Source organism: Trichosurus vulpecula, chromosome 4 (assembly GCF_011100635.1).
Source record: "Trichosurus vulpecula isolate mTriVul1 chromosome 4, mTriVul1.pri, whole genome shotgun sequence".
Taxonomy (NCBI): Eukaryota; Metazoa; Chordata; class Mammalia; order Diprotodontia; family Phalangeridae; genus Trichosurus; species Trichosurus vulpecula.
In genome coordinates, this window is record NC_050576.1 from 19681087 (window position 1) to 19708643 (window position 27557).

The following is a 27557-nucleotide window of genomic DNA, read 5'->3' on the forward strand; positions in this document are numbered from 1 at the left end:
AATTAATTTATTTATTCATACCCATTGAACTACCAAAAAATTATTTTACAGAGCTGAACAAAATAATAACAAAATTCCTCTGGAAGAACAAGAGGTCTAGAATATCTAGGGAATTAATGAAAAGAAATGCTAGAGCATTTTTAATAAAACCAAATGAAATCATGTAATTATCTCAATAGGTGCAAAAAAAGCTTTTGACAAAATACAACTCCCATTCCTGTTAAAAAATATTAAAAAGCATAGGAATAAATGGACCTTGCCTTAAAATGATTAATCATATCTATCCAAAGCCATCAATAATAAGTATCTATAATGGGGATACACACACACACACACACACACACACACACACACACACACACACACAAAGAAAAATGATCTAAATTACTATTGTTTAGAGAAATGCAAATTAAAACAACTCTAAGTTGCCACCTTATCAGATGGCATCTATCAGAATGACTAATATGAAAGAAAAGGCAAATGATGAATGATGTGGAGGATGGGAGAAAATTGGGTTACTAATGCACTGTTGGTGGATTTGCAAACTCATCCATCCATTATGGAGAACAATTTGGAACTATGTCCAAATGAGACCCATCTTGGCATACCTTTTGATCCAGCAATACCACTAGAAGGCCTATATTCAAAAGAGTTATTAAATAAAGTTAAAATGATGGACACCTACAAAAATATTTATAGTGGCTCTTTTTGTGGTGGCAAAGGATTTGAAACTGAGGGGATGCCCCTCAGTCAGAAAATGACTAAACAAGTTTTGGCACATTAATGCAATAGGATTACTATTGTGCCATAAGAAATGATGAGGAGGTGCATTTCAGAGAAGCCTGGAAAGGTTTATATGCACTGATGCAAAATGAAGAGAGTAAAAGCATGAGAACCTTGTACACAATATCAGCAATGCTGTGTGATGATCAACTATGATTGACTTAGTTCTTCTCAACAAGACAGTGACCCAAGACAAGTCTAAAAGACTCATGATGGAAAATGCTATTCACAACCAGAGAAAGAATTGATGAAATATTAATGCAGATCAAAGAATACTATTTTCACCTTATTTTTTCATGGTTTTCTTCCTTTTGTTCTATTTCTTCTTTCACAAGATGACTGCTATGGAAATATGTTTCATATGAATTAAAATATGTAACATATATCAAATTTCTTACCATCTTAGTGAGCGGGAAGGTGTGGAAGGAAGGCAGTAAATTTGAAACTCAAAATTTTATATTAAAAAGTTAAAATTGTTTACATGTATTTGAAAAAAAATATTTTAAAGAACAAAAAGGAAATAGGAACTCTCATTCTTAGGAAATGTTGCTGTACTCTTGGGGGTTAAGGGAAGCTGAGCATCTACCACCTTGACCTTTTCAAGGCTCCAATGAGGGTTCAGCTCCTCATGCCTAGAGATAGCTGTAATTATTTTTTGGATTAACCAACTGATTTTTACTTTTATTTTAAATTTAAGGATAGCACCCATTCTAGTTTTAGTGAAGAAAATTTGGTCTTCTGCACCCTGGACCTCTTCTTTGCTGGAACAGAGACAACATCAACTACTCTGAGGTGGGCACTGCTGTATATGGCCCTTTATCCAGAAATACAAGGTACAGTGATGATGTCATACTATGCACCCCTGTACAATTCTTCCCAGAAGAGTTCCCATTTATAGAGAACTTGAAAGTTTGTCAAGCACTTTACATATATCATTTTCTTCCAATGCTCACTGGAATAGAGCAATGACTATCATTTTTCAGAGCCATGCGGACCCATTTTTAATATAAAAATTTTCTTTCGTCTCCCTGTATGATGGTAGTTGCTGGCTAGGGCAATAGAAAATATAGACTTTGGAGTCAGGAAGTTGTGAGTTCAAATCCTGCATTAGGTACTTACTAACAATGTGACCCTGAGCAAATCACATAACTTCCCTCAGCTTCATTGTCCTCATCTGTAAAAAAGGGGGTTGTTGTGTTTGTCCTTCCTCTTTGAAGAGGACCATGACATCAAGGAAATGATGATATGACTTGCAGTTGACTTTGATTTGAGTGAGGGAGGGCTGTGCAAGGTCACCAGCCTCACTTTCACCTCCAGTGCCATCTGGATCCAGTGACCAGATATTCATCAGGATGACTGGAGATGACCCAAGATACAATGAGAGGCCCTGGTCCTTTTAGGCTCAGGCCTTTTCATGTACTCACTTAGAATGAGTTAATGCCCATTCAGTGAATAGGCCTCTCTAAGAAGTGAGTCAAGAAATGGCCCCTTTAATTAGAAAAAAAGATAAGAAAAGAATCAAGCTGGGAGGGGAAGACCCTCAGGGTGGCTGTTCCAAAGAGAAACAGTTACTATCGATATTCACTGTAAGGCAGGAGGGCCCAAAACACAGACATTAAGTGGAGCTTGGGCAAGGAACTATTGGGGTCCAACATATGACCTTCAGAATGAACTTGGTTAAAGATTTTTAGAAAGGAAGGAAAGAAAGAAAGAAAGAAAGAAAGAAAGAAAGAAAGAAAGAAAGAAAGAAAGAGAGGAAGGGAGGAAGGAAGGAAGGAAGGAAGGAAGACAGAAAGAAAGAGAAAGGAAGAAAGAGAGAGAAATCAAGCCAATAAACCCTAAGTTAAGTGGTCATCTTCTGGCCATCAAAAAAGGGTAGTGATAGCTCTTACCTCAGAGTATTACCTCAGAGTATACCTCAGATATTATTTTGTTATTATTAATTATTATTTTAGTGCACTATAACTATTTTATTGAAAATGTACATGATAACAAAAAGAAACATTTTCAAATGTATTTGTATCCTATTGTATGTGATAAATCTCCATAGATTTTAAAATACAACTATTTAAGTGAAAGATACATTATTAATTCATTCTACAGAAGGTCCAAAAGTCTTTAGATTTAGAGTTGGAATGTATCTTAGAAACCATAAGGTTCAATCCCCTCATTTTACACATGTGGAAACCAAGGCTGAGAGAAATCAAGTGATTTCTCAGGGTCATACAGGTAGGGAGTTTCTAGGGTGGGATTTAAATGCAGGTGATCCTGACTCCCAGTCCAGGGCTCCATCTCCAAGTATGCTTCTCCCTCAAGAGCTCCACGTTCTGAAAATCAAGGCATGATCAAATGTTCCATTTCCTTGTCTAGTATACACTGAAATGTGTCATATCTTCCTTAAGCTAAAGATCAGAATAAAGATCCATGGAACAAATATGGACTTGCAGATTCCTAGCAATAACTACTTAGAGTAATCCACAACTCTCAGTTGAAACCCTTGGACTAGACACATTTTGTTCCCTTTAAGGTTAACACCCAGAATTGAATATCCCTTCTACTTATTAGAAGCAATTCCCAAAAGTAACTTTCTAAGTAGATATTTAGCATCATGGAAATCAAATCAAGTACTTATTATGTGCCTACTATGTGCCACACACTGGGGACATAAGTACAAAAAATGAAGGAATCCCTCCTAGCAAGGATCTGAGGTTGATAGAAAACTGAAGCAAGAGTCAGAAGTTCATTTTCTAGTTCAGGCTTCCCATCTAAGCAGTCATGACACTTTGGACAAGGCATTTAAGTGAGTTAATGACTATTAAGTGCCTACTGTATGCCATACACAGTGCTAAGTAATATGAATATAAAGAAAAGCAAATCAACAACAAGAAAGCCAAGCAGGCCCTGTTCTCAAGGAGTTCATGATGTAATGGGAGAGACAACATGCAGACAACTATGGATAAACAAGATAGAGACAGAATAAAAAGGAGAAAATCAACAGCAGTAAAGGACTTCATCGAGCCTCGGCTTTCTCATGTTTAAAATGGTTGCAAAAATATGAGTGACTTAAAAAAGATATGATGGCAGCCTTCCAGTATTTGAAGGGCTTTTCTGTAAAAGAAGAATTAAACTTATTTCCATTTGGCCCCTTTGGGTAGAAGTGGTTTCAATGCATGGAAGTTGCAGGAATCCTAATTTAGGTTTGAGGTAAGAAAGACCTCTAAAAGTCCTCCTCTAATGACTCACTATGATGTAGAAGTGACTCTGGAATCTCAAAGTTTATGTCAGTGGAGTGGATGGGTTTGGCAGGTTTTACCATGCTGGAAAGGTAAGTTCCTTGAAAGCACCCTCTTCTGCTTCTTTTCTGAATCCCCAGGGCTTAGCATAGTGCCTGTCATACATTCAGCTCTTAATAAGTGTTTATTGAACTGAATTGAAATGCATATAACAGAGTCCCAACAACAAGGACATAAATCCTGAAGCCCAGCTTAGTTAAGCACAGAACAGTTTATCCCAGGAAGCCAAACACTTGGTGCTGAACTCCAAGGCCACAGCATCTCTTGACACAAAGGATGCAAAACTACTCTCAGCCCTCTGTAGTAAGCTCCTACTTCTACAATGACCATAGCAGAATAATGGGAAATGGGCTACGAATCACATTGGCAACAAGCATTAACTTGGTTAGAATGGTTGCTGTCCTTAGTTCTTAAGAAGGACCAAAATGACATCACTATATTAGAGAAAGTTAAAATGCACGGGACTATGGCTGATTAGGCCAATATGAGCTCAGAATGCTGTACCACGGATCAAACAGAAATAGTCTGTGTTTCTTAATTAGAAGCTTGTAACTTAATTATAGCTACTCTATGTTTATATTGTATATATTTATTATATATCATATTTATTATATAACATATAGTTATAAGCTATTCTAAATGGGTGATCTGACCATTGCTGAGAAATAAACCCCTTTATGAATTCATGAATTCTGAGATATCTTTATCTGATCTTAATCTATTGATATTTCATCTCTCCCTCTGCCTTCCTTGACTGCTAATCTCTTGACTCCTTAGTTCACTCCCAGGCCATCACATTTGCACTAGCTACATTCACCTTTTTCTTCCATTTTAACCCATTGATGAACTTCCTGACTTTCATATCATCTGTCTTGCCCTGTTAAACCACAGGGTTGGTTCACTTCCACTATCACTGTCCTTCACTCTTACTCATGTGTTGTTAAATGCAGGTAAGTAAAATTACAAAATCATATTGACTGTGTCCACTACAAATTTATCTTACATAATCTCATAAATTTTGTTGCAAGGCTATCTTTTTATATTTCCCTAATAAATAAATTTCCTATTCACTGCAACAGCTGTTCCAAACCTTCTCATGTTTCATGGCTCACTCTCCTCCAACACTTTCAACTGAGAGACTTGCCCCATGTTTTGCTGCAAATCATTTCATATATATATAATATATGTATGTATGTATGTATATATATGTATGTGTATATGATGTTTCATTTTTTTTCTCCAATTACATGTTAAAACAATTTTCAACACTTTTTAAATGTTTGAGTTTCAAATTCTAACCCACCCTCACTCACTCCTCTTTTTCCTCCCTGACATGGTAAGCAATCAGACTTAGGTTACATGTGTGCATTCATGTGAAACATGTCCATATTAGCAATTTTGTACAATAACATTAATAAAAAATGAAAGAAATAAAGAAATTGAAAAATATCAGACTTCAGTCTGTATTCAGATGATATCACTTCTTTCTCTGGAGACAGAGAGTATGCTCCATTATTAGTCCTTTGGGATTGTCCTGGATCATTGTATCAAATACTTGAGTCATTCATAGTTCTTCATTGCACAATATTGCTGTTATTGTGTTCCACATTCTCCTTGTTCTGCTCACTTCACTTTGCATCATTTCATTTTAGTGTAAATCTTGAGGCCATTCTCTGTAAGTTCCTTCTTTTCCCTTTCTCATTTCACATAAAAAAGGTCAATGTCTCCCATTACATATAGGGCCATCATTACTGATCTATATCTTGCCAGTGGATCCATATGGCTCCAGAGGAAAGAGTGAGGCTGGTGACTTTGCCCAGCCCTCCCTCCCTTAAATCCAACTCACTTGCAAGCCATGGCATCATCTTCCTGATATCATTGTCCTCTTCGAAAATGAAGGACAAATAACAGCATCGAACGTCACCCAAAAGACTTCTGCTCCTACTGCCTCCTTCACCCCTATCTCATATGAAGAGGTTACCCTTCATCTTGCCAAAGTCAACTCCCCTAGATACACAAAAAATACCATCACATCTCCATCCCTGGAGATTTTTTCCTAGGGAGTGCATTGATGGCTTGCTCAATTTCTTTTTTCAGAGATGGGGTTATTTAGGTATTTTATTTCCTCTTCGCTCTTCTCTTAACCTGGGCAACTTATATTTTTGTAAATATTCATCCGTATCCCTAAAGTTGTCAAATTTATGAGCATACAACTGGGCAAAATAATTCCTAATTATTGTTTTAATTTCCTCTTCATCGGAGGTGAATTTACCCTTTTCATTTTTGATACTGGTAATTTGATTTCATTCTTTCTTTTTTTTTAATCAAATTGACCAAAGGTTTATCAATTTTACTGGTTTTTTCATAAAACCAGCTCTTGATTTTATTTATTAATTCAATAGTTTTCTTGATTTCAATTTTTTTAATCTCTCCTTTGATTATCAGTATTTCTAATTTGGTATTTAATTCTCCTCCTACTGCATGTAGGACAAGTTAGATTTGTATACTTATCTGGTTTTTTCCCATCTTGAACAAAATCCAATGAGAGTAAAGCTCAAATACTGCTCTTCTCCCTCCCTTCTTTCCCTCTACTATAATGTTTTTGTGCCTCTTCATGTGATGTAATTTACCCTTTTCTACCACCTCCTTACCTCTTCTCCCAGAACATCCCTTTACATCTTTTAATTATATTTTTTATCATTATATCAGTTATTTTATAGTGATACCCTCAGTCTCTGAATATCCCTTTCAAATGTCATAAGTATATCATTCTCAAGATTGACATATATATATGTATATATACAACATATATAAAACAAAATAATCCTATAGAAGGATGTAACTAATTAGCCTTATCGATTAACTAGGGTTTCTTCCCCCCATTTACCTTTTTACGTCTCTCTTGAGTTTTGTATTTGCAGATCAACTTTTCCATTGAGCTCTGGCCTTTTCATCAGGAAGGTCTGGAATTCCCTTATTTCATTGAATATCCTTCTCCTTGCCTGGAAAATTATGCTCAGTTTTGATGGGTAATTGACCCTTGGTTGTAGTCCAAGCTCCTTTGCGTTTTGGAATATTATATTCCAATTTCACCTGTCATTTAATGTAGAAGCTGAAAGATCCTATGTGATTTCGACTGTAGTTCCATGATATTTGAATTGTTTCTTTCTAGCTGCTTGCTGTATTTTCTCCTTGATCTGGTAGTTCTGGAATTTGGCTATAATATATCTTGGAGTTTTCAATTTGGGATCTTTTTCAGGGGGTGATCTATGGATTCTTTTGATGACAATTTTACCCTCTGGTTCTAGGACCCCCAGGCAATTTTCCCTAAGGATTTCATGGAAGTTACTGTCCAGGCTTTTTTTCATCTTAGCTTTCAAGTAGACCAATAATTCTTAGATTGTCTCTCTTGGATCTATTTTCCATGTCAGTTGTTTTTCCAATCAGATATTTCATGTTTTCTTGTATTTTTTTTATTCTTTAGATTTTGTTTGACTGATTCTTGATGTCTCATAGTGGCATTAGCTTTCACTTGCCCAATTCTAATTTTTAATGTTTTGTTCCTTTATATTCTTTTATTCCTTTTTTAATGTTTTCTTCCTTTATCTTCTCTATCTCCTTTTTGAGCCTGGGGCTGGATCATAGCTGTAGCCAGTGCTTCTGCCCTGGGCCTGTCCATGCTCTGGCATTTTGCTTGCCCAGTGCTCTCCCAAACTCATGTGCTGGCTGGATTCCTCTGCTGTTCCCGATTGATTTGGTCTGTTGCTGTTCCACATGTCTGGTGTCCCTCCCCCTCTCAGTCTATTAGTTTCTTCTAACTATCTCAAATCTGCTGAGATTCACTTTTTCAGATATATCTAGCCAAATTTGTGAGAGAAGTAGACCCTTCCTCTCACAGAGTCATCTTGGATCCTCCCCCCAGTGGTTTTCTTCTTAACACAAACTCCCTCAATTTGCCCTCCCTTCTATCAGCTCCCCCTTCCCTTTCCAAGTCTCCACCTTTCCAGGCTACAGGTGTTGGCACCTTTGGTGAAGTGTCTAGCCAAACTTTCATACAACGACAGGTGTGGCTGTGCTTCTAATACATGAACAAAAAAAACCAGATGGGAGAGGAAAGGTGTATAGCTCTGAAAAAGTCACATAACTTCTGGCTACCTCAGTTTCATCTATAAAATGTGGATAATAATGCCCCTGACCTGCTGGCATTGTTATGAGGATCAAATGAGATAATATTTATAAAATGTTTTGTGAACTTAAATCACTCTGTAAGTGTGAGCTATCTATTATCTGGGTCTCCAAAAACTCTCTTTCTTTCCAGGAAAAATACAAGCTGAGATTGACAGGGTGATTGGCCAATCCAGGCAACCCACCATGGCTGATAAGGAGATTATGCCCTACACTAATGCAGCTGTTCATGAAGTTCAGAGAATGGGTGATATTCTTCCTTTCAATGTGGCCAGGGTGGCCACGGTTGACACCAAAGTGGGAGGATACCACGTGCCAAAGGTAAATGGCTTTTCCTCCTATGAACCTGAAAGGGTTCTATGGCTTCCCTTCCCTGGAGACTGGGGGTTGGGAGATGGAAGAAGGTGAAGCAAAAACCATGGATGATAGAACAAAGGTCTTGGTCTGGGGTGCATGAAGGTAGTCTTTAAAAAAAAATTATTTCAATTATTTATTTCCATGTAATTCTACATATTTTTCAATAACCCTATGTATATTTTTTATACTTTAAAAAGAATTATTCTGAGAAAGGGAACAAAAGCTTTACCATATGACTGTCAAAGGGATCTATGATAAAAAAGGCAAAGAACATTGGAGTAGAGTCTTAAAATCATTGATTCTCACAGTTGGATGAGGAAAAAAAAAAAACTGGATTTGGAGATGGAGGAACTGGGTTTAAAGCCTAGTTTTAATCCTAGGTTTAAATTGCTTATGTCCACTTAGTTTCTCTATGTGTGGTATACCTATGAATGACACAACTCTGGGCCTCAGTTTATTCATTTGAAAATTAAGAGGGTTTGACTAGATGATCCTGGCAACTGTTCTGGATTCTATAGTCATATGAGCATAGTATGTCTAGCATGGACTTTCCCCCAATTCTTCTGGCCAAAACCACTCATATTTACTCAGACATCAATGATTTCTCAGTCGGGGTGGGGAAGTAGACTTAGAATTCTGAAAGATTTATATGCATATCCCACACCCCAGGTTTCTCCTGGGTCCTGGCCAGGGAAGCTCAATGAATAATCTTTCCTGAAGCTCAAGCTTTAATACAGGAGGCAACTTTTAAAGAAGTTTCTTTAGGCCTTGGACATTAAATGGAAATCATGGTTAACAAATCATTTTAACAGCTCCCAGTTCCATGGAGTTTCAGTATGTCCTAAAGAATATCCTTCATAGCAACCTCACAGTTCCCTGCAATCAAAAATTCTTGCACATACTATGTGCCAGGCTAAATGCTGCTGAGCCATAACATTTATGTTTTCTGATGCAAGTTTCATTTCTTCTTCATCTACTGAGTTGATAATTATGTGTAAGACCCTGTGAGGAATACAGAGTACAATAATGAGCAGAGAAACACCTGCCACTTTGTTATACATTAAGGTTTACAAAGTATTCAGAAATATCTCCCTTGTTCCTCATAACAATGCTTGGGGAAGGTGCTGTTATCACTCCCATTTTAAAATAAGAAAACTGAGGCAAGAAGAGGGGAATTGACTTGCCCAGAGTCACACAGATAATTAGTATCAGTTATGTGTGCTAGATGAGCCAGGACGAGGGAGAACTCATGATAGGATGAAGGGATCACAGAAGAAGACATGAGCAAGCTGGGCTTTGAAGGATGGATGAAAGGGATTTAAAGAATCGTGAGAGATAAGAAGGAAGGGAACATTTTAGGGAAATGGAATGTGTTGGGCTTAAGTGTTAAGAAAGAATTAGTTTAAATATAGAACCAGAGACAAATTGTAATAGTGGGGAGGGTATTGAACTTGGAGTCTGGAAGACCAGGGTTCAAATGCTGAGCTGTGAGACCCTGGGCAAGTCGCTTAAGCCCTTTGTGGTGTAAAATGATGGAGATGGTCTCTAGTTCTCTCCCAAGTCTAACACCATGATTTCATCTTTTTGAGGAAGCAGAGATTACTCCCAAGATGTCATCTGAAGGCCCTGTTTGTTCTGGGATCTTCACACCCAGAGACAGGGCCTTGTTTGCTCATTCTCACAAACAGGATACAAGAAGGCCTGGGCACACCTACTTCACTGCCCCTTTTCTGCCCTGATTTTGGCTTAACCTTCTGAGGTCCTCTAACGAGGACAACTCTTCATCAACCAGATTGTCTAAACACACCCAGGTGTGTCTTTATGGTTATACACAAGGAAGCTGGATGTTCCAACCCAACAAGGCCCAATGTATATTAACCTGGAACTGGAGTCAGGAAGATTTAGGTACAAATCCAGGCTCAGATGCTTGCTGTATAACTCAGGGCAAGTCACTTTACCAGGTCAACCTCAATTTGCTCATCTGTAAAAAATGAGAAGGCTTTTAGCCCTAAATCTACAATTCTTTACTTTAACCAACCTATATCAAAGATTTTGATTGGGCTCCCTTATCTCCAGTCTCATCAGTCTTTCGTGGTATCTGACATTTCTAACTATCATTTCTCACAAGACATCTAAAGGAATTTACTCATTTAAGGCACATTTCTATTTGGTAAGGTCAATCATTTACCACCTAATTGATTTCCATTAGGTAGGGGCAGATGAGGCAGAGGCCATATGGAAGACTAATCGCCCAGTGCTGATGGGTATCAACTTTGCCCCAAAGGGGCAGTTTAGGATGAGGCAGCTTGGGATCATCTGACCTTTCTGATGCTACCAGGGGGACCTTCAGTGAGTCTACCTCTCTGTGTATTAGGTTCCTCATCTGTAAAATGAGAGTGATGGGCCAGATGACCTCTGCAATCTCTTCCAATCCTGCATTTATGACTCTCTAAGGACAAAGTCCAGACTTGGGGTCAAAGAACTCAATTTTTTTTATTTTGTTTTATTTAGATTGTGATGGTTGCATTTCCATATAATCAGTTTCCATTGTAATTCTATGTGGATTTTTTTGATTCATTTTAAAACGTGATTTGGAGAAGGGGGCTAAAGACTTTGCCAGACTTCCAAAGGGGTCTGTGACTCCAAACAGGCTGGGAGCCCCTGTTCTACAACAGGGTCTACAACCGGCTTGGCCACTAAAGAGCTCCATGGCCTTGGGTGGTACTTTGCCTTCCCCCTGCAACCCTCAGTTCCCTTTTCTGTAAAATGAGAGGATGGGCCAGACCCCCACCACCTCAAAATTCCTTGGATTTGTTTTTTTCCAGGGGACCATGGTATTGACCAACTTGACTGCCCTGCACAGGGACCCTGAGGAGTGGGATACCCCAGAAACCTTCAACCCGGAACACTTTCTGGAGAATGGACAGTTTAAGAAGAGAGAAGCCTTTCTGCCTTTCTCAATCGGTAAAACACACAAAGTAGGGAGGGGGCTCTAGGCCAAGGGGAACCAAGCTTTTTAGCATTAAGCTTTGCAGACTCTATTTCCTGAAACCCACCTTCATATGATGGTGCATATACTGGTAACATTCATTCATGCATTGGGAAAGTACATCACAACAAAATTTAAAATAGCAGACCTTTAGATGGCAACGTGACTGAAATGAGAAAAGTCACCCTCAGGTCACGTTTTGCCTGATGCTTTTACAGACCCTTTGCAAGAACCGCAAAATTCCCCCAGGCTTGGCCACCAGCCACAAGCACTGGTACGCCCTCCCTGTGTATCCTTGGGCAAACTTGCCTAAACTTCTGGGGTCTCAGTTTCCTCATCTAGAAAATAAGGGGATTGGACTAGATATGTAATAAGTTCCTCACAGCTCTGAAGCCTTGGCCCAAGAGTCTCAGGAATTCAGAGCCAGAGGATCTCTTCTTGGCTGTATCATTTGAAGTGACTCATGCCCTGTCAGAGCATGATTTTTTTATCTCTAATAAGTGAAGGCCTTGGAGCAGGTGGCCTGGAAGGCCCCCTACACTCTCAGATCTTTGATATTCCTATCCCAAGTAAATACAAAGGGATTTCAGTAAGGAGAAAGCCCTTACAACTGGAGGCAGCCTCTGAGCTAAGCCTTAAAGGAAGGTGGCGGTTCGAATGGGCAGGAGGGAGGAGAAGGTGCCGACTAGTCTGGGGAAGCAGCCTGTGGAAAGGGACAGAGATGGGAAGAGCAATGTCCTAACAAGCTGGGTGGCCTCATTCATCCTTCTTGGAGATGACATGGTCACTGGTTAAGTATGTCATTTGGGGGAGTTCTCCCTCAGTGGTTGGACTAGATGACTCCTGAGACACCAAATCCTGTTTATTTCCTTCACTTTCAAACTTACAATTATTTAAAAAATGTGTTTTATGCATAAAAATATTCAAAATAATTTAAACTTAATAAATTTCATGAACTTATTTGTTAATAATAAAAATAAAGTTTAATAGATTTAAATTATTTTAAAATATTAAAATATATTTAGATATTACTAAAAATTTTACATATATATGTATACATATATGTATATGTATATATAATTTATTTAGTGTTTTACAGTTTCCAAAGTATTATCATCCCTATGGGGGATCTCAGCATCTTTACATCATCTCTCGCCTGGACCATTACAGGAGGCTCCTAAGTTATTTCCTTGATTCAAATCACTCCCCTAACCAACCCATCTTCTCCCCAGCTGCCACAATGATTGTCCTAAAATGTAGGTCTGACCATATCACCCCCCCCCGCCCCCATTCCCACTCAGTAACATCTAAAGGCTCCCTCTTGCCTCTATGATAAAATGTTAACTGCCCTGAAATTGAATGTTCTTCATAACCTGGCCACATCTCACCTTTCCCCTCCGCCATCTACTCCTCCTGGCCTGGATGCTATTCTGCCCACACCACACTCTTATCTTTCGACACCATGCCTTGGCACTAGCCATCTCCCAGTCCTGGAATGTGCTCCTCCCTGGGATCTCTGCCTGCCTTCAAGATCCAGGTCCAATGCCAATTTCTACAGGAGGCCCTTCTTGGTCCCTGTACTCCATGCGTACCTATTTATCAACATGGTATTCTCTTTCTCATTAGAATATACGCTCATTGAGGGCCAGAATCATTTTTGCTTCTTCTTTTATCTCTAACACTTAACTTAGTGTGTGGAATATAGTAAGTGCTTAACAGAAACCTAGGAAGCTAGGTGGTACAATGAGTAGAGAGCTGGGCTTGGCATCGGAGAGACCTGAGTTCAAATTTAGCCTCAGACACTTATTAGCTGGATGACTCATTTAACCTCTGTTTGCTTCAATTTCCTCATCTGTAAAATGGGGATAATGATAGCACCTCCCTCCCAGGGTTGTTCTGAAGATTAAATCAGATGATATGTTAAATGGCTTTGATAACTCTAAAGCACTTCATAAGCATATTAGCTATTATTATCATTGAGGATTTGTTTAATGAATTAATTAGTTAATGCTTCACCCAGCAGTGGTCAAGCTTGAATGAAATTTGGAGTACTTTGTAATGAGGAAATCACAAAAGATGTCACCTCTCATTATTTTGGGGGATGTTTCATCTATTATTTAAAGAGTGACAGGAAGACACGATCATATCAATTAACTTCCCTGAGACTCAGTTTCCAAATCTATAAAATGAGAAAGCTGGTCTAGATGCCTTTCTGAGATTCCTTTGAGCTCCCAATCTCTGATCCTCTGATCCTCTTGGTTCTAAGACCTGTGCTCTGTCCATTTGGATAGGAGTCTACATCATCTGTGCTCTTCCACATGCCAAAAAGAAGGTGGAAGGAGGGGAGTTGCTGAAATTTCTCAGAGAATGAATAACAGACCAAAGGCTGGCACCTCTGGGATATTGAAACGTCACAGGATCATTCAGTTAACTCATAGTTTGTTTCCCTGAGACCAAACAGCTGGTTTGGCCAGAGCTTGTCATGGCACTGAGGGGGTTGGCACACAGCAATAGTCTCCTGTTGGCTGGACTGGCCTCTTCTCCCATCAGTAATAACATGAGCTTCCTGAGAACAGCCCCCTGGAGAAAGGAGTGAGGACAGCTCCTTCAGGCCTTTGGAAAAGGTCACCAGGTGTTCACTTAGCATCCAGACATAGTCAAGGCTGGTTACATAGCTAATAGGGTTTCTTCAGTTCTGTCTACTTCTTCCTAAGCTTTCTCCTTCAGGAGAGTCTGTAACTTCAAGTCAAGTTGGTCCTGAGTTAATGGATCTGCTGCCCATCACAATCTTTCCTCCTTGGTAGGACCTGCCAGAGAAAGGTGGGCACTTTCTCTGTTTCTCCAAGTATTATAGCTCAGCTTCCAGTCTTGAGAGCCTGTAACTTGCCTAATATCACAGAGCTAGGGAGTGTCAGAGGAAGGGCCCAAGCTGGGTTCTCTGAAGCCAGGATCAGAGGTCCTTTCCATGATGCTGATGGTAGCTGATTGATATTGTAAGGCTCAGAAAGGCCTGACACGCATTATCCCATTCAGCCCTCATGACACTCTAATGAGGCACATACCAATGTTTACAATTGACAGAAAGTAACAATATTATGAGGAGGAGGAGCAGTAATAATACCAACTAGAATCTGTATAGTCCTTTAAGGGTGGCAGATACTTTTACGTCTTTACCCTGTGAGGTAGGTGCTAATATTACCCCCCTTTTATACAAAAGGAAACTGAGGCTGAGAGCAGTTAGGTGACTTGCCCAGGGTCACACAGTTCCTAATGATCAGGGGTAGGATTTGAACTGAGGGATTCCTGACAACAGGTCCAACACTCTCTCTACTGAACCTGCCTGGCTTAAATTCAGAGAAGGGACTTGTTTTTCCTAAGGGTATGTAGAAGCAGGATCTTAGATCCAGAGTGAGAAGGGGCCTTAAAGCCACATCATCCAACACCATCGTTTCACAGATTAGAAAATTTGATCCCACTCAGCTTAAGTGACATCCAATGCCACCCGTGTGTGAAGCATCCAAGGTAGTATTTGAACCCAGGTCCTATTTACAGATGCCGTATTATATCTCTACTGTCTCTGAGGTTGGCTGCAGCATGTCATCGTAGATATGGTACCTGTAAAGGAACAAGGACAATGTGGGTTCAAATTTCAACTCTAACCCTTATGAGCATTGTGGCTATGGACAAGTAACTGAATAGCTTTAAGGTGCATCCCAATGCTAGGACTGAGAACCAACCTCTTGAGACCTCCTACCCCAACGTGCTGCCTTTGCCAAGCATTAGTCATTCACTACTTTTGATCTCCTTGCCTTTCAGGAAAGAGGGTCTGCCTGGGAGAACAGCTGGCTAGGACTGAGCTATTCCTTTTCTTCACTTCCCTGCTCCAGAAATTCACATTCCAGGCTCCCCCAAACACCCAGCTGAGCCTGGACTTCCGATATGGCATAACCATCTCTCCGGCCTCCTACAAAATCTGTGCCCTTCCTCGGGTGATGTAGGCCAAGCTAGGCCTGTAGGGTGGTCTTCTGAGTGGGGAGAGGAAGGACCTGGAACCATCTTCATTCTCCAAGGGGTCACCCACTCTTCCCCTTGGAGTTTGGGTGGGGAAAGAGAGAGGAGTCTGTGGGTGGAGAGAGGAAAAAGAGACAAAGAGAGGGTAGCTGTCACTCAATTTGTCTTTGTCCAACATGGAGGAGCCCAATATATGCTTCCTGATTGCTTCATCGCTAAATAACTCTCTTTCACATTTATTATTTCCCTTGACTTTCACAGTGCAAAACAGTAATCCTTCAGGTGGTGAGTTGGGTTCCTCATTGCTATTGAAAGCCTTATTACAGTTGATAAATCATAATCACTCCACTATTAATTACAGCGACATGAGGCTAGGAATGCCCATGCCTTGAGAATTGCTAATCTGTTAAGGGTCACTATTCCCATAAAGGTTGATTGTTCTTTTCAGAAATACTTACACAAGGCACCTTTCCATGCTGGTAATGAAAACTCTTGTAATACCCCAGCCAATCAGAAAATGTAAACACCCATACAAATCACTGTGATCAATGTTTGTGATTTATTATTTATGTCCTCTTTTCAAACGGTCCTTAATTATATCTATAAAAATTCTCTGTGACGAGATCCTTGTACTAACTGAGTTTTCTGTCAGGCCATTTTACTGGCAAGCTGCTAGACATTCCTAACAAAGTGTTCACCCTTGGAATTCTTGCTTCATTTTCTCTTATTTGCATATTTTAATTATGATCCCAGAAATGATCTAAGGTGAGTAGGGGTAAACCCAGTTTACAGATGGCTAAATAAAAAGGAGTTTTCCAAACTAAAGCCTGAAAATTAAAAAAAAAAACTGGAAGAGAAATGGTGGTTACAATTTCTGCCAGTCTTTATATATTTTTTTCAATTTTTAAAACATTTTTATTTAAAGTTTAGATTTCCAAATTCTATCCTTCCCTCCCTCCAGCAGACCCTCTCACACATAGCAAGCAATCAAATATAGGTTATACATGTGCAATTATGTAAAACATTTCCACATTAATAATTTTGTACAAAAAGACTCAACTAAATGAAAAAAAAATGAAAGAAAGAAAATGAAAAAGAGCATGCTTCACTGTGTAGTCAAACAGTATCAGTTCTTTCTCTGAAGGCAGGTAGTATCCTTCATCATTAGTCCTTTAGGATTGTCTTGGATCATTGCATTGCTGAGAATAGCTAAGTCATTCAGTTCTTCAACATACAATATTGCTCTTACTATGTACAATGTTCTCCTGATTCAGTTCACTTCACTATGCATCAGTTCATGTAAGTCTTTCCAGGGTTTTTTTTTTCCCGAAATCATCCTGCTTATAATTTCTTATTGCACAATAGTATTCCATTAAAATCATATGCCACAGCTTGTTTAGCCATTCCCCAATTGATGGGTATGACTCTGATGGCCAGTTCTTACCTGCTTCCCAAAAGCACCTATAAATATTTGTGTACAAATAGGTACTTTTCTTTTTTTTTTTTGGATGTCTTTGAGATAGACCTAGCAGTGGCATTGATGGATCAAAGGGTATCCGGTCTTTTATAGCCCTTTGGGCATAATTTCAAATTGCTCTCTAGAAGAGTTGGATGAGTTCACAACTCCACCAACAGTACATTAGTGTATCAGTTTTTCCACATCCCCTCCAACATGCAGCATTTTCCTTTTTTGTTATATTAACCACTCTAATAGGTATGAGGTGGTACCTCAGAGTTATTTTAATTTGCATTTCTCTGATCAATAGGGTTTTAGAGAATTTTTTCATATGACTACAGATAGCTTTGATTTCTTTGTCTAAAAACTGCCTGTTCATATCCTTTGACTATCAATTGAGGAATGTCTTGCATTTTTTATAAATTAGACTCAGTTCTATATATATTTAAGAAATGAGGCCTTTAAAAGATATATTTGTTGTAAAAACATTTTCCCCATTTTTCTGCTTTCCTTATAATTTTGGTTGCATTGGTTTTGTTTGTATAAAACCTTTTAAATTTTGTATAATCAAGAGTATCTATTTTATATTTGGTAATGCTCTCTATATATTCTTTGGTTCTAAATTTCTCCCTTAACCATAAATCTGACAGATAAACTTTCCCATGATCTCTTAAATTGTTTATGTTATCACCCTTTATGTCTAAATCTTGTACTCATTTTGACCTTATCTTGGTATGAGGTGAGAGATGTTGTTCTATACCTAATCTATTCCATACCATTTGCCAGTTTTCTGAGAAGTTTTTGTGAAATAATGAATTCTTGTTCCCAAATCTTCAATCTTTGAGTTGATCATATACTAGGTCACTATGGTCATTTACTATAATGTAATTTTTACCTAATAGATTTTGCTGATCCACCACTCTATTTCTTAACCAATACCAGATTATTTTGATAAATGTTGCTCTATAATACAGTTTAACTGGTATGGCTAGAACGACTTTTTTTAAAAAAATTGTTTTTAAATTTTAAACTTAAATATAAAATAAGAAATGAAAAAAAGAAACAAACTAAAATACTAAAACTAAAATTATTCAAAATAAGAAAAGAAATAGAATCATTGCCTTCTGCACAGGAGAAGGTGAGAGAGAATTCAAACAACACAGCAATACATTTCAAGAAAGCCTATATAATACATATTATGCATTATGTTGAGAGCTTTCTATCTTTTCTTCACTTCCTTGTTAGTTTTCTTTTGTTCTCTGCTGTGCAATTTTTACTTTGTTCTCTTCCCCCCTTTTCCCCACCCCAGAATGCTATAATTAAGTGTGGATGTGTATATGTATGTATTTATATATGCATGTATATGCATGTATATGTATGCATGTGTATGTATGTGTATATGTATATACACATACATATATGTATATATATAGACACAAAGATACACGTATATACTTTACTTCTACTTGCTGCTTTGCCCTCCTCTTAACCTACACCCCTCCAAGGATTCTTCTTTATCATCCAATTCCCACTCATTTAAACACCCTTCTACCAATCCTTTAACCTGTTCCCTAATGCTCCCCTCTAAAGATCCCTCCTTTATCCTCTCCCTCCATCCCTATCACCTTAGCATTTTTAGAAAACTTTTCTGAATTTAGAAGACTTACACTCTTCTAGATACATACGTGTCATTCCCTCTTGAAACCATTCCAGAACCCGCTGCCCTCCTCCCCCATTTAATTACTGTTTGTCACTTCTTCCTCTTGCACCTTATTTGTATAAGATAATTACTCTTTTTAGCTGTTCCTGAGTGGTTTTACTTTTTAAAATCATGTCATACTCAGGTTGACCCCAATCTCTTTCACAAACTACCCAATTACTAATAACAATTTTAGACATATGTTTTGCATTTACATATAAAAGGCTCAAGAGAGGTCAATGAGAATAAAGATTAAGAAAAGGGCATTGGATTTGGCAAGTAGGAGAGCATAAGTAATTTGGAGAGAGCAGTTTTGGGGGAAAGATAATATTGGAAGTTGAATTATAAAGGGTTAAGAAGAGAGTGGAAGAGGCACAGTGGAAGCTCCTTGTGTAGACAGCCTTTTGGATGGTTTAGCTACAAAGGGCAGAAGAGATATGGGATGATAGATATGGGAAGAGATATGGGTAGAAGGATCATGAGAGTTGTTTGAGAATGGAGGATACATGGCATCCATGTGGGAAGTAAGAAAGAGCAAGAAAAGAGAGGGAGAGAGATCGAAAATAAGTGACAAAGGAAAACGAGCATCACAAATGAAAAAATATGACAAAGTTCTCCATTGAAAAGATGGATGAGGATTGAGAATTGCTTTGGACAGCTGCTGTGAAAATCATGAATTGAGACTTCCGGGGGTGGAGCCAAGATGGCACCTGGAAAGCAGGGACTTGCTTGAGCTCCCCACCACGTCCCTCCAAAAACCTATAAAAATGGCTCTGAACAAATTCTAGAACTGCAGAACCCACAAAATAGCAGAGGGAAGCAGGGATCCAGCTTAGGACTGCCTGGATGGTCACTGAATGAGGTCTATTGCTCATGGAGTGGAGGGGAGCAGAGCTCAGCATGGGAGGCAGCAGGACCAACCAGACCAGGAGCCGGGTAGGACAAGCCCTAGCACCCAGAATCAATGAGATGTGGCAGTTACCAGACTTCTCAACCCACAAACACCAAGGACAATAGAGAAGGTTAGTGAGAAAAGCTGCGGGGGACAGAGTTCCAGTTCGACCACCACCCCAGGGGCAGCGGGGCAGGTGCAGCTACAGAACTACAGCTGCAGTTACTTTTGGCCCCAGTCCCACCTGGTAGGAGGAATTAAAATGGCAGATCATGATGATTTGCATCAGGTCCCGGTTGGTGGTTCTTGAGAAAGGAGGAGTGTTGTGGAGGCAGAGCTGGCTGTATAGAAATAGCTCTGAAATCAACAGCGCATCCTCTCAAGCTTGGAACAAAGTACTCTTTGCTCTACAAGCAGTCATACCCTGATGAAAAACTCAAGGGTCAGGTAAGTTGGCTGGGAACATGACCAGGCAGCAAAAACACACCCAGATTCAGTCTCAGACTTTGGAATCTTTCTTTGGTAACAAAGAAGACCAAAACATATGGCCTGAAGAAGTCAACAAAGTGCAAGAGCCTACACCAAAAGCCTCCAAGAAAAACATGAAATCGTCTCAGGCCATGGAAGAGCTCAAAAAGGATTTGGAAAAGCAAGTTAGAGAAGTAGAGGAAAAATTGGGAAGAGAAATGAGAATGATGCAACAAAACCATGAAAAGCAAGTCGATGACTGCTAAAGGAGAGCCAAAAAAATACTGAAAAAAATATTGAAGAAAAGAACACTTTAAAAAATAGACTAACTCAAATTTCAAAAGAGCTCCAAAAAAACAATGAGGAGAAGAATGCCTTGAAAGGCAGAATTTCCCAAATACACACACACACACACACACACACACACACACACATACACGCATATATATATACGTATATATATGTATATATGTGTGTGTGTGTGTGAATGTGTATGTATGTATATATGTATGGATATATATGTGTGTATGTGTGTGTGTATATATATACATATATATATATATATACATATACATATATATATATATATACATATATATATATATATATATATATATATATATATATATATATATATATATATATATATATACACTTAGAGAGAGAGAGAGAGAGGACACAGGATGAGTCGAAGATGAAGGGAAGATACCTAAAAGAAATAAAATCAAATTAATGGATGAGAGAGGAATATATTGAGAGGGAGATAGGGAGAGATAGAATGGGGTGGATTATCTTGCATAAAGGTGGCAAGAGGAAGCAGCTCTGGGGGAGGAAGGAAGAGGGCAGGTGAGGGGGGAATGAGTGCATCTTGCTCTCATCAGATTTGGCCTGAGGAGGGAATACCATACACACTCAATTGGATATCTTACCCCACAAGAAAGAAGGAGGAAGAAGATAAAAGAGGGGGGATGATAGAAGGGAGGGCACATGGGGTGGAGGTAATCAAAAAGAAACATTTTCGAAAAGGGACAGGGTCAAGGGAGAAAATTCAATAAAGGGGGATAGGTTAGGAAGGAGCAAAACATAGTTAATCTTTCACAACATGAGTATTGTGGAAGAGTTTTACATGATGATTGGCATGTGGTCTATGTTGGATTGCTTGCCTTCTTAGGGAGGGTCGGTAGGGAAGGAAGATGGGGGAGAATTTGGAACTCAAAGTTTTAAAAAGAGACATTACAAACAACAACAACAACAACAACAAAGTTTTTTCAAGCAACTAGGAAATAAGATACACAGGCAATGGGGCGTAGAAATTTATCTTGACCTACAAGAGGAGAAGGGAATGGGGGATGGGAGCGGTGTGGGATGACAGATCGGAGGGCTGACTGGGGAATGGGGCAACCAGAATATACGCCATCTTGGAGTGGGGGGGAGGGTAGAAATGGGGAAGAAATTTGTAATTCACACTTTTGTGAAAAATCAATGCTGAAAATTAAATAAATAAATTTAAAAAAAAGAAAATCATGAATTGTTTTAATTATGGTGAAATAAGGCAATAGTTCTTGCTGACCTAATTTTCTTCATTCAGTCCTAACCTGATCCCATTGACAAAAAGGAACTAAATAAATAAAAGCGATTCAATCCCCACCCCCAACAAAAGAAAATAAGTGACGCAGTGGGGGCAATCACTGGGGGAGGCAGGGTGGAATCGGGCCACTCGGACAAGTAACGGAACCAGCCTCGGTAAGCGCTAAGGCCACTTCATCCTGCGAGACTGAGATAAGTGCACAGTTTCCTTATCTGTAAAATGGGAATAAAAATTGCAACTACCTCATAGTCTACTGTGAGGATAAAATGAGATCATATATGTTAAGCACTTTGTCCACCAAAAGCACCATATAAATGTTAGCCGGAGATAAACGCTTGTGGCTGGATTAACAGGGGCATTGAAGAAGTCAAAGGAGTCACAGGATAACAAAATCTCTAAGCTGAAAGCAACCTCGGGGGCATCTCGTTGGCCTCACCTCAGTCTAAACGCCATATTCTATAGAAAGCTTTCCCCAGCCCTTCCTGATTCTAGTGCCCCCCCTCTGGTAATGAGGTCCTATTTATCCTATTGATAGCTTACTGTATATATATATATGTGTGTGTGTGTGTGTATATGTATATGTATGTATATGTATATGTATTTATATTTATATATATTATATACACAAACACACACACATATATACACACATATATATACATACACATACACACATACATAGACGTGTGTATGTGCATACACATATGTATGTATACATATATACACGTATGTATGTGTGCGTAGGTGTGTGTGTACATACATACACATACATGCAAATACATACACACATACATATATGCATGGGTGGGTACATAATCTGTATGTTTTCTACCCTATTAGATGGTAAGTTTTTGAAGGCAGCGAGTGTCCTTTGCCTCTTTTTGAATCCCCAGTACTTAGCCCGATCCTTGGCACATAGTACAGATATGATAAGTTTTTATCAATTGATTGAAGAACCCCCACTAGAACACTTCTATCGAATAGTGATCCCATCTCTCCTTGAAGGACTCAGATGAGAAGGAATCCATCACTCTTAGAAGTATGCAGTCAATAAACTTTTATTAAGTGCCTGTCATGTGTGAGGTACCACAAATGCAGATACAAAGAAACACTCACAATCTAATGGAAGAAGAAAACCCATTAAAAAGGGCTGAAAGACAGGAATGGGGTCAAACTGAAGGGGTGGTGGGACAAAGATGAAGTCCACAGTCAGGTGGGAAATGATAAGGTGGTTGTCCTGGGTTCCTATCTTAAATGGAGGATTTATGAGGAGTTCCTTGATGTCCCCCCTCCACCTTCTTCAATCAGATGGAGGGAGGTCACCCATGACAGGGTTACTGAGCAGGTGTGTATTTTACAGAAGCAATCCCTTTCACTTTTGGACAGCTCTGGTTATTAATTTGGGTCCCCCTCCCACTTGTGTCAAGCCTAAATACCACACTGTTCCTAATTCTGCCCTTTGCAACAACCAGGACAAAGGTTATCCCTCTTCTACTTGGTAACCCTTCGAAGAACTGAAGACAGCTCCATACTCCACCCTCTCCCCCTAAATACCCACACTCTCCTACAGGCTAAGCATTCCTAAGTCCTTCAAATGTTTCTCCTCTAGCATGATTTCAAGGTTTGTTTTTATCTGGAAGTAGAATAGTGCAGTGGAAAGACCACTGGGTGTGCAGTCAGAAACTCTGGGTTCAAATATCTGTGCTGATGCTACCCATGTGACCCTGGACCAGACACTTTCCTCTCTGGACCTCATTTCTTCATCTGTAAAATGAGGGGTTTGGCCTGGATAATCACTAGCACATCTTCTAGTTGTAAAGCTTTAAGTGTATGAGTCTTGCTTACCTCCTCCATAGATTACAAAGTATCCTTCTAAAACTGTGGTACCCTGACCCCAACACAATACCCAAGACAAGGTTCGAGCAGGATAGAGGATGGCCCAGCATCACCTCCCTGGCCCTGACCCCTGCACATCTCTGAACATACCCTAGGGGTACTGCAGCCTTCTTGGCTGCCTTAGCAAAACAGTGTTGACCTTTCTGTAGACTTGGTCACCAGCTCTTTTTTCAACCATACTCTTTCTAGTCGTACCTTATCTAGCTAGGTGTGCTAATGAACTCTGAAATTGAGTTTTGGGATTCAAGTACAGGACTTAATATGTATTTGAAGTATATTTATTTTTGAATTAAATTCATCAAGTTTAGTGACCATCATTCATACATGTATGTATATGCATATAGATATATGCGTATGTATGTATGTACATATATACATATATATAAATGTCTACATATGTATGTCTCTTTCTCTGTCGCTGTGCCTCTCTCTTTCTCTGTCTCTATCTCTGTCTCACTCTGTCTCTCAATCTGTCTCATCTCTCTGTTGCTCTCTATTTCTGTCTGTCTCTGTCTCTCTCTATATATATGTATGTATACATGTATGTGCGTGTATATATACACACATGTATATATATGCTGATAGAGACTTCTGAGCTGCAGGGAGGAATCGCAGCAGAGATCCAGCTGCGCTGGATCATCCTGTTCACTGCTTCCAATATATTTGTCACCTATGAGAGGCCGGATGTTGTAGTGGTAAAATGTTCAGTAAGAGGACCTGGGTTTGAATCCCACTCATGCAAATGACTACCTACATAACCTTGACAGCTGTGAGCCCTGCACTTGGGGTCAGAAGACCTGAATTCAGATCTTGCCTCAGATGCTTACAAGCTATGTAACCCTCAGCAAGTCTCTGTACCTCTCAGCCTCATTTTCTCTATCTGTAAAATGGGCATAATACCATTTATTTTGTTGTAAAGAGCAAATGAGATAACACATGGAAAGTTCCTTGTAAACCTTACATCCCTATAGAATATTAAGATAATGGTGATTGATGATGGCCCCCAGTGTCAAATCCCATCTCCTCTGTGCCTCAGTTTCAACCACAATAAAATGATAACATTGGACTAGAAGGCCTCAGAGATCCCTCCAGCTCCAGATCTGTGACCCTATTATCCTATGATCTCCAAGACTTCTTCCAGATAAAATATTCTAGGACTCATAAATAAACTGTGGTTAGCTGATTGGCCTTCTTTCCAAAAGGCTATCTCCCTACTCCTTACCTCTTATTTACATGAGGCCTGGGAACAAGGAACACAGACTTTCATTCCATAGTGAGACAGCATAGCTTTTGAGTGGAAAGGGACCTCAGAGGTTGTCTAGTGCAGGCATGTCAACCTGCAGGGTGATAAAGCCACACACTGGCATTAGCTATTTTGTGTGGTATATTTATTTTGTTAAACATTTCTAAATTACATTTTAATGTGCCCCTGGCCCTACTCAGGAGTGAAGAGTTATGGTGTTTCAGGCAGGGGTCTTGTATTTGACACCTCTAACAGTCCAACCTCCTTTTCATACTTATGAGGAAATACAGGCCCAGGGAAAAAAATTGGAAGAGCTGAAATTCAAGCCCAGGCCCTCTGACTCCATATACAAGAAGACCATTAGAATAGAAAACGCAAGGAATGCCATTCACACCTGGCTCCTAGTCCCAACCTCACAAATTAAGGAAGGTTGAAAAAGTAGTTTGAAGCACTTAAAAGTACCTGCTAATGAGAGAAGTTGTTTTCCAACTTTTTCGCTTCCTGAAATTCTTTGGCAGTCAGCCTATGCATCCTTTCTCAAAATAATAAATGCATAAAATAACATACATAGGATTATACATTATATTGAAATATATTGGAATTTTATTCCAATCATTACGATTATTCCTATTTATTCCAATTATATTGGAATTTTATTCTAGTTATCGGAATTTTGTTTCAATTATATTGGAATTTCATTCTAATTTATTCCAATTTAATCCAAATAAGTGGGAATTACATTCCAATTATATTGGAATTTTATTTTAGTTCATTCCAGTTAAAATGTCATTCTAATCATGCCAATTTATCCCAATTATATTAGACTTTCATTTGTTTTGTTCCAATTACATTGGTATTATATGAAAATTATTCCAATTTATTCCACTTACATAAGAATTGTAATCCATTTATTATATTGGCATTTTGTTCTTTTAGTTCAATTCTATTGGAATTTTATTTCAATAATTCAATTTTATTCTAGTTTATTCTAATTCTATCAAAATTTTATTCTAACTATCCCAATTTATTCCAAATCTATTGGAATTTTATTCTAATTATTCTAGTAAAGTTGAAATTATGTTCTCCCATTCAAATTCACAGATCCAATGCAATATATCCACATTCTCATTGGGGGGTCCCTGGACCCCAGATTTAGAGCTCATCTGTGTTAGTTCTCAAGCCCATTAGGAGGCAGTTTGTAATAGGGAGAAGAGTATTGATTTGAAGCCAGCTGAGTCAGGTTCCAAGGAAGGCTCTGAACCTTACAAAGAGCTGTGGGACCTAGTCAGCTTCCTGGCCTCCTTGGACACTAGCTTGCTGCTCTCCTAAACAAGGGGATGATGTTCTGGGTCACTTCCACCCTCCCAGACCTGGCCATGTGATCTGGGCCCCACTGTGTGGGTTTGTCGGTGTTGGAGCCTTCCCAGACTGCTCTGGCCAAGTGTGCTCTCTTATTCCCAGCAGACAAGCCCAGTCGTCCTTACAGGGACAGGAGGGATCATGGGGGATGTGTTTGCCAACAAGAGGCCGACCCTGGCAGAGGGCAGAGGGCAGAGGGCTAGAGCATAGAGTGGAGGCTGGTAATTCCTGAAGCTCTCACTGCCTGGCCTATAACCAGCCCAGGCAGCAGTTCCAGGGGATAAGCACACCTTGAACTTTGTCTCTCATGTGAACACTTCTCCTGGTGGCCCCAAGCTGTTTCTGTTGTTGCAGTAAGAGGAAGAGGGAGAAGGAGCTTGGCTTGTCTGTCCTTGGTGTCAGAGGTGGAGAAAGATGCAGCTCTCTTTAGGAACTGTGCTCCCTTCTCTTTGGGAAAGAGCTGCCCTGCAGACCCTGTTTCTCTTCTGTGCCATCCTCCTGATCCTGGCACAGTATCTGCATGGGAGGAGGCATCATCTCAGATACCTCCCTAGCCCTCCTAGCCTGCCCATATTGAGAAACATCTTCCAGATGGACTTTAAAAATCCTCAAATCACAATTCAAAAGGTAAGGAGTGAGATAGGAGGGTGACAATCCAGTGTCTGTGAGGGAAGCCTGGGAACTGGGGTCCTGGGGAATGTGCTGGATTGGGCAGCCACAAGCATTGGTGTCCATCCCTGCTCTGGCCCTACTGGGGAAGCAGCCTTTTGCAATGGAAAGAATGTCATGTTTGGGGCTTAGATGGCCTGGGTTCACATCTGTCTTCAGACCTGTGGGACCTGGAGAAACTCACATGCTCATCACTCGTGGGGTGTGTCATTGTTACATTGTATGCGGTCAGGATTGGATGGGTGCTGAGGGCCCTTCTGACTCAATTTCTGTGATTTGGAACCAATGAGATGATAATTGTAAAATGCTTCACACAGTGATTGGCACACACTAGCATTATATAAATGTGAGCTATTTGTTATCATTGACATTATAATTGTATCTAATAAATTGACAGGTGAGCACCTTGAGAGACTGGCTTTTGCTTTTTTGTATCCCCAGTGCACAGCACCTGGCACGTAGTAAGCACTTAATAAATGTTCACTAATAGACTGACTGGCAGAAATTGAATAGGAAGTCTCTGAGATCCCTTCAAAGTCTACAGTCAGAGGTACTTAACTGGGGCCAATGAATTTTAGTTAAAAGCATTTTTTCGTCACTCCATGTTAGCATAGTTGATTTCCTTCATTATCCTATATATTTTATTTTATGCATTTAAAAACTTTCTTC

General features: G+C 39.4%; 2 protein-coding genes across 4 annotated transcripts in view; both read left to right on the forward strand.

Annotated features, from left to right (window-relative positions):
• LOC118846467 (cytochrome P450 2J2-like) overlaps positions 1 to 16477 on the forward strand; it is a 44812-nt gene extending 28335 nt beyond the window's left edge. Inside the window, exons 6-9 of the mRNA XM_036755029.1 lie at positions 1481 to 1616; positions 8395 to 8582; positions 11444 to 11582; positions 15424 to 16477. Of these exons, the coding sequence (XP_036610924.1) occupies positions 1481 to 1616; positions 8395 to 8582; positions 11444 to 11582; positions 15424 to 15605 (645 nt within the window). The 3' untranslated portion in view covers positions 15606 to 16477. The remainder of the gene's footprint in view (positions 1 to 1480; positions 1617 to 8394; positions 8583 to 11443; positions 11583 to 15423) is intronic.
• A 10077-nt stretch (positions 16478 to 26554) lies between these two features.
• Positions 26555 to 27557, forward strand: part of LOC118846149 (cytochrome P450 2J6-like) — a 41834-nt gene continuing 40831 nt past the window's right edge. For all 3 annotated transcript variants that reach the window (XM_036754392.1, XM_036754394.1, XM_036754393.1), the window contains exon 1: positions 26555 to 26846. In XM_036754392.1, the coding sequence (XP_036610287.1) occupies positions 26634 to 26846 (213 nt within the window). In that variant the 5' untranslated portion in view covers positions 26555 to 26633. The remainder of the gene's footprint in view (positions 26847 to 27557) is intronic.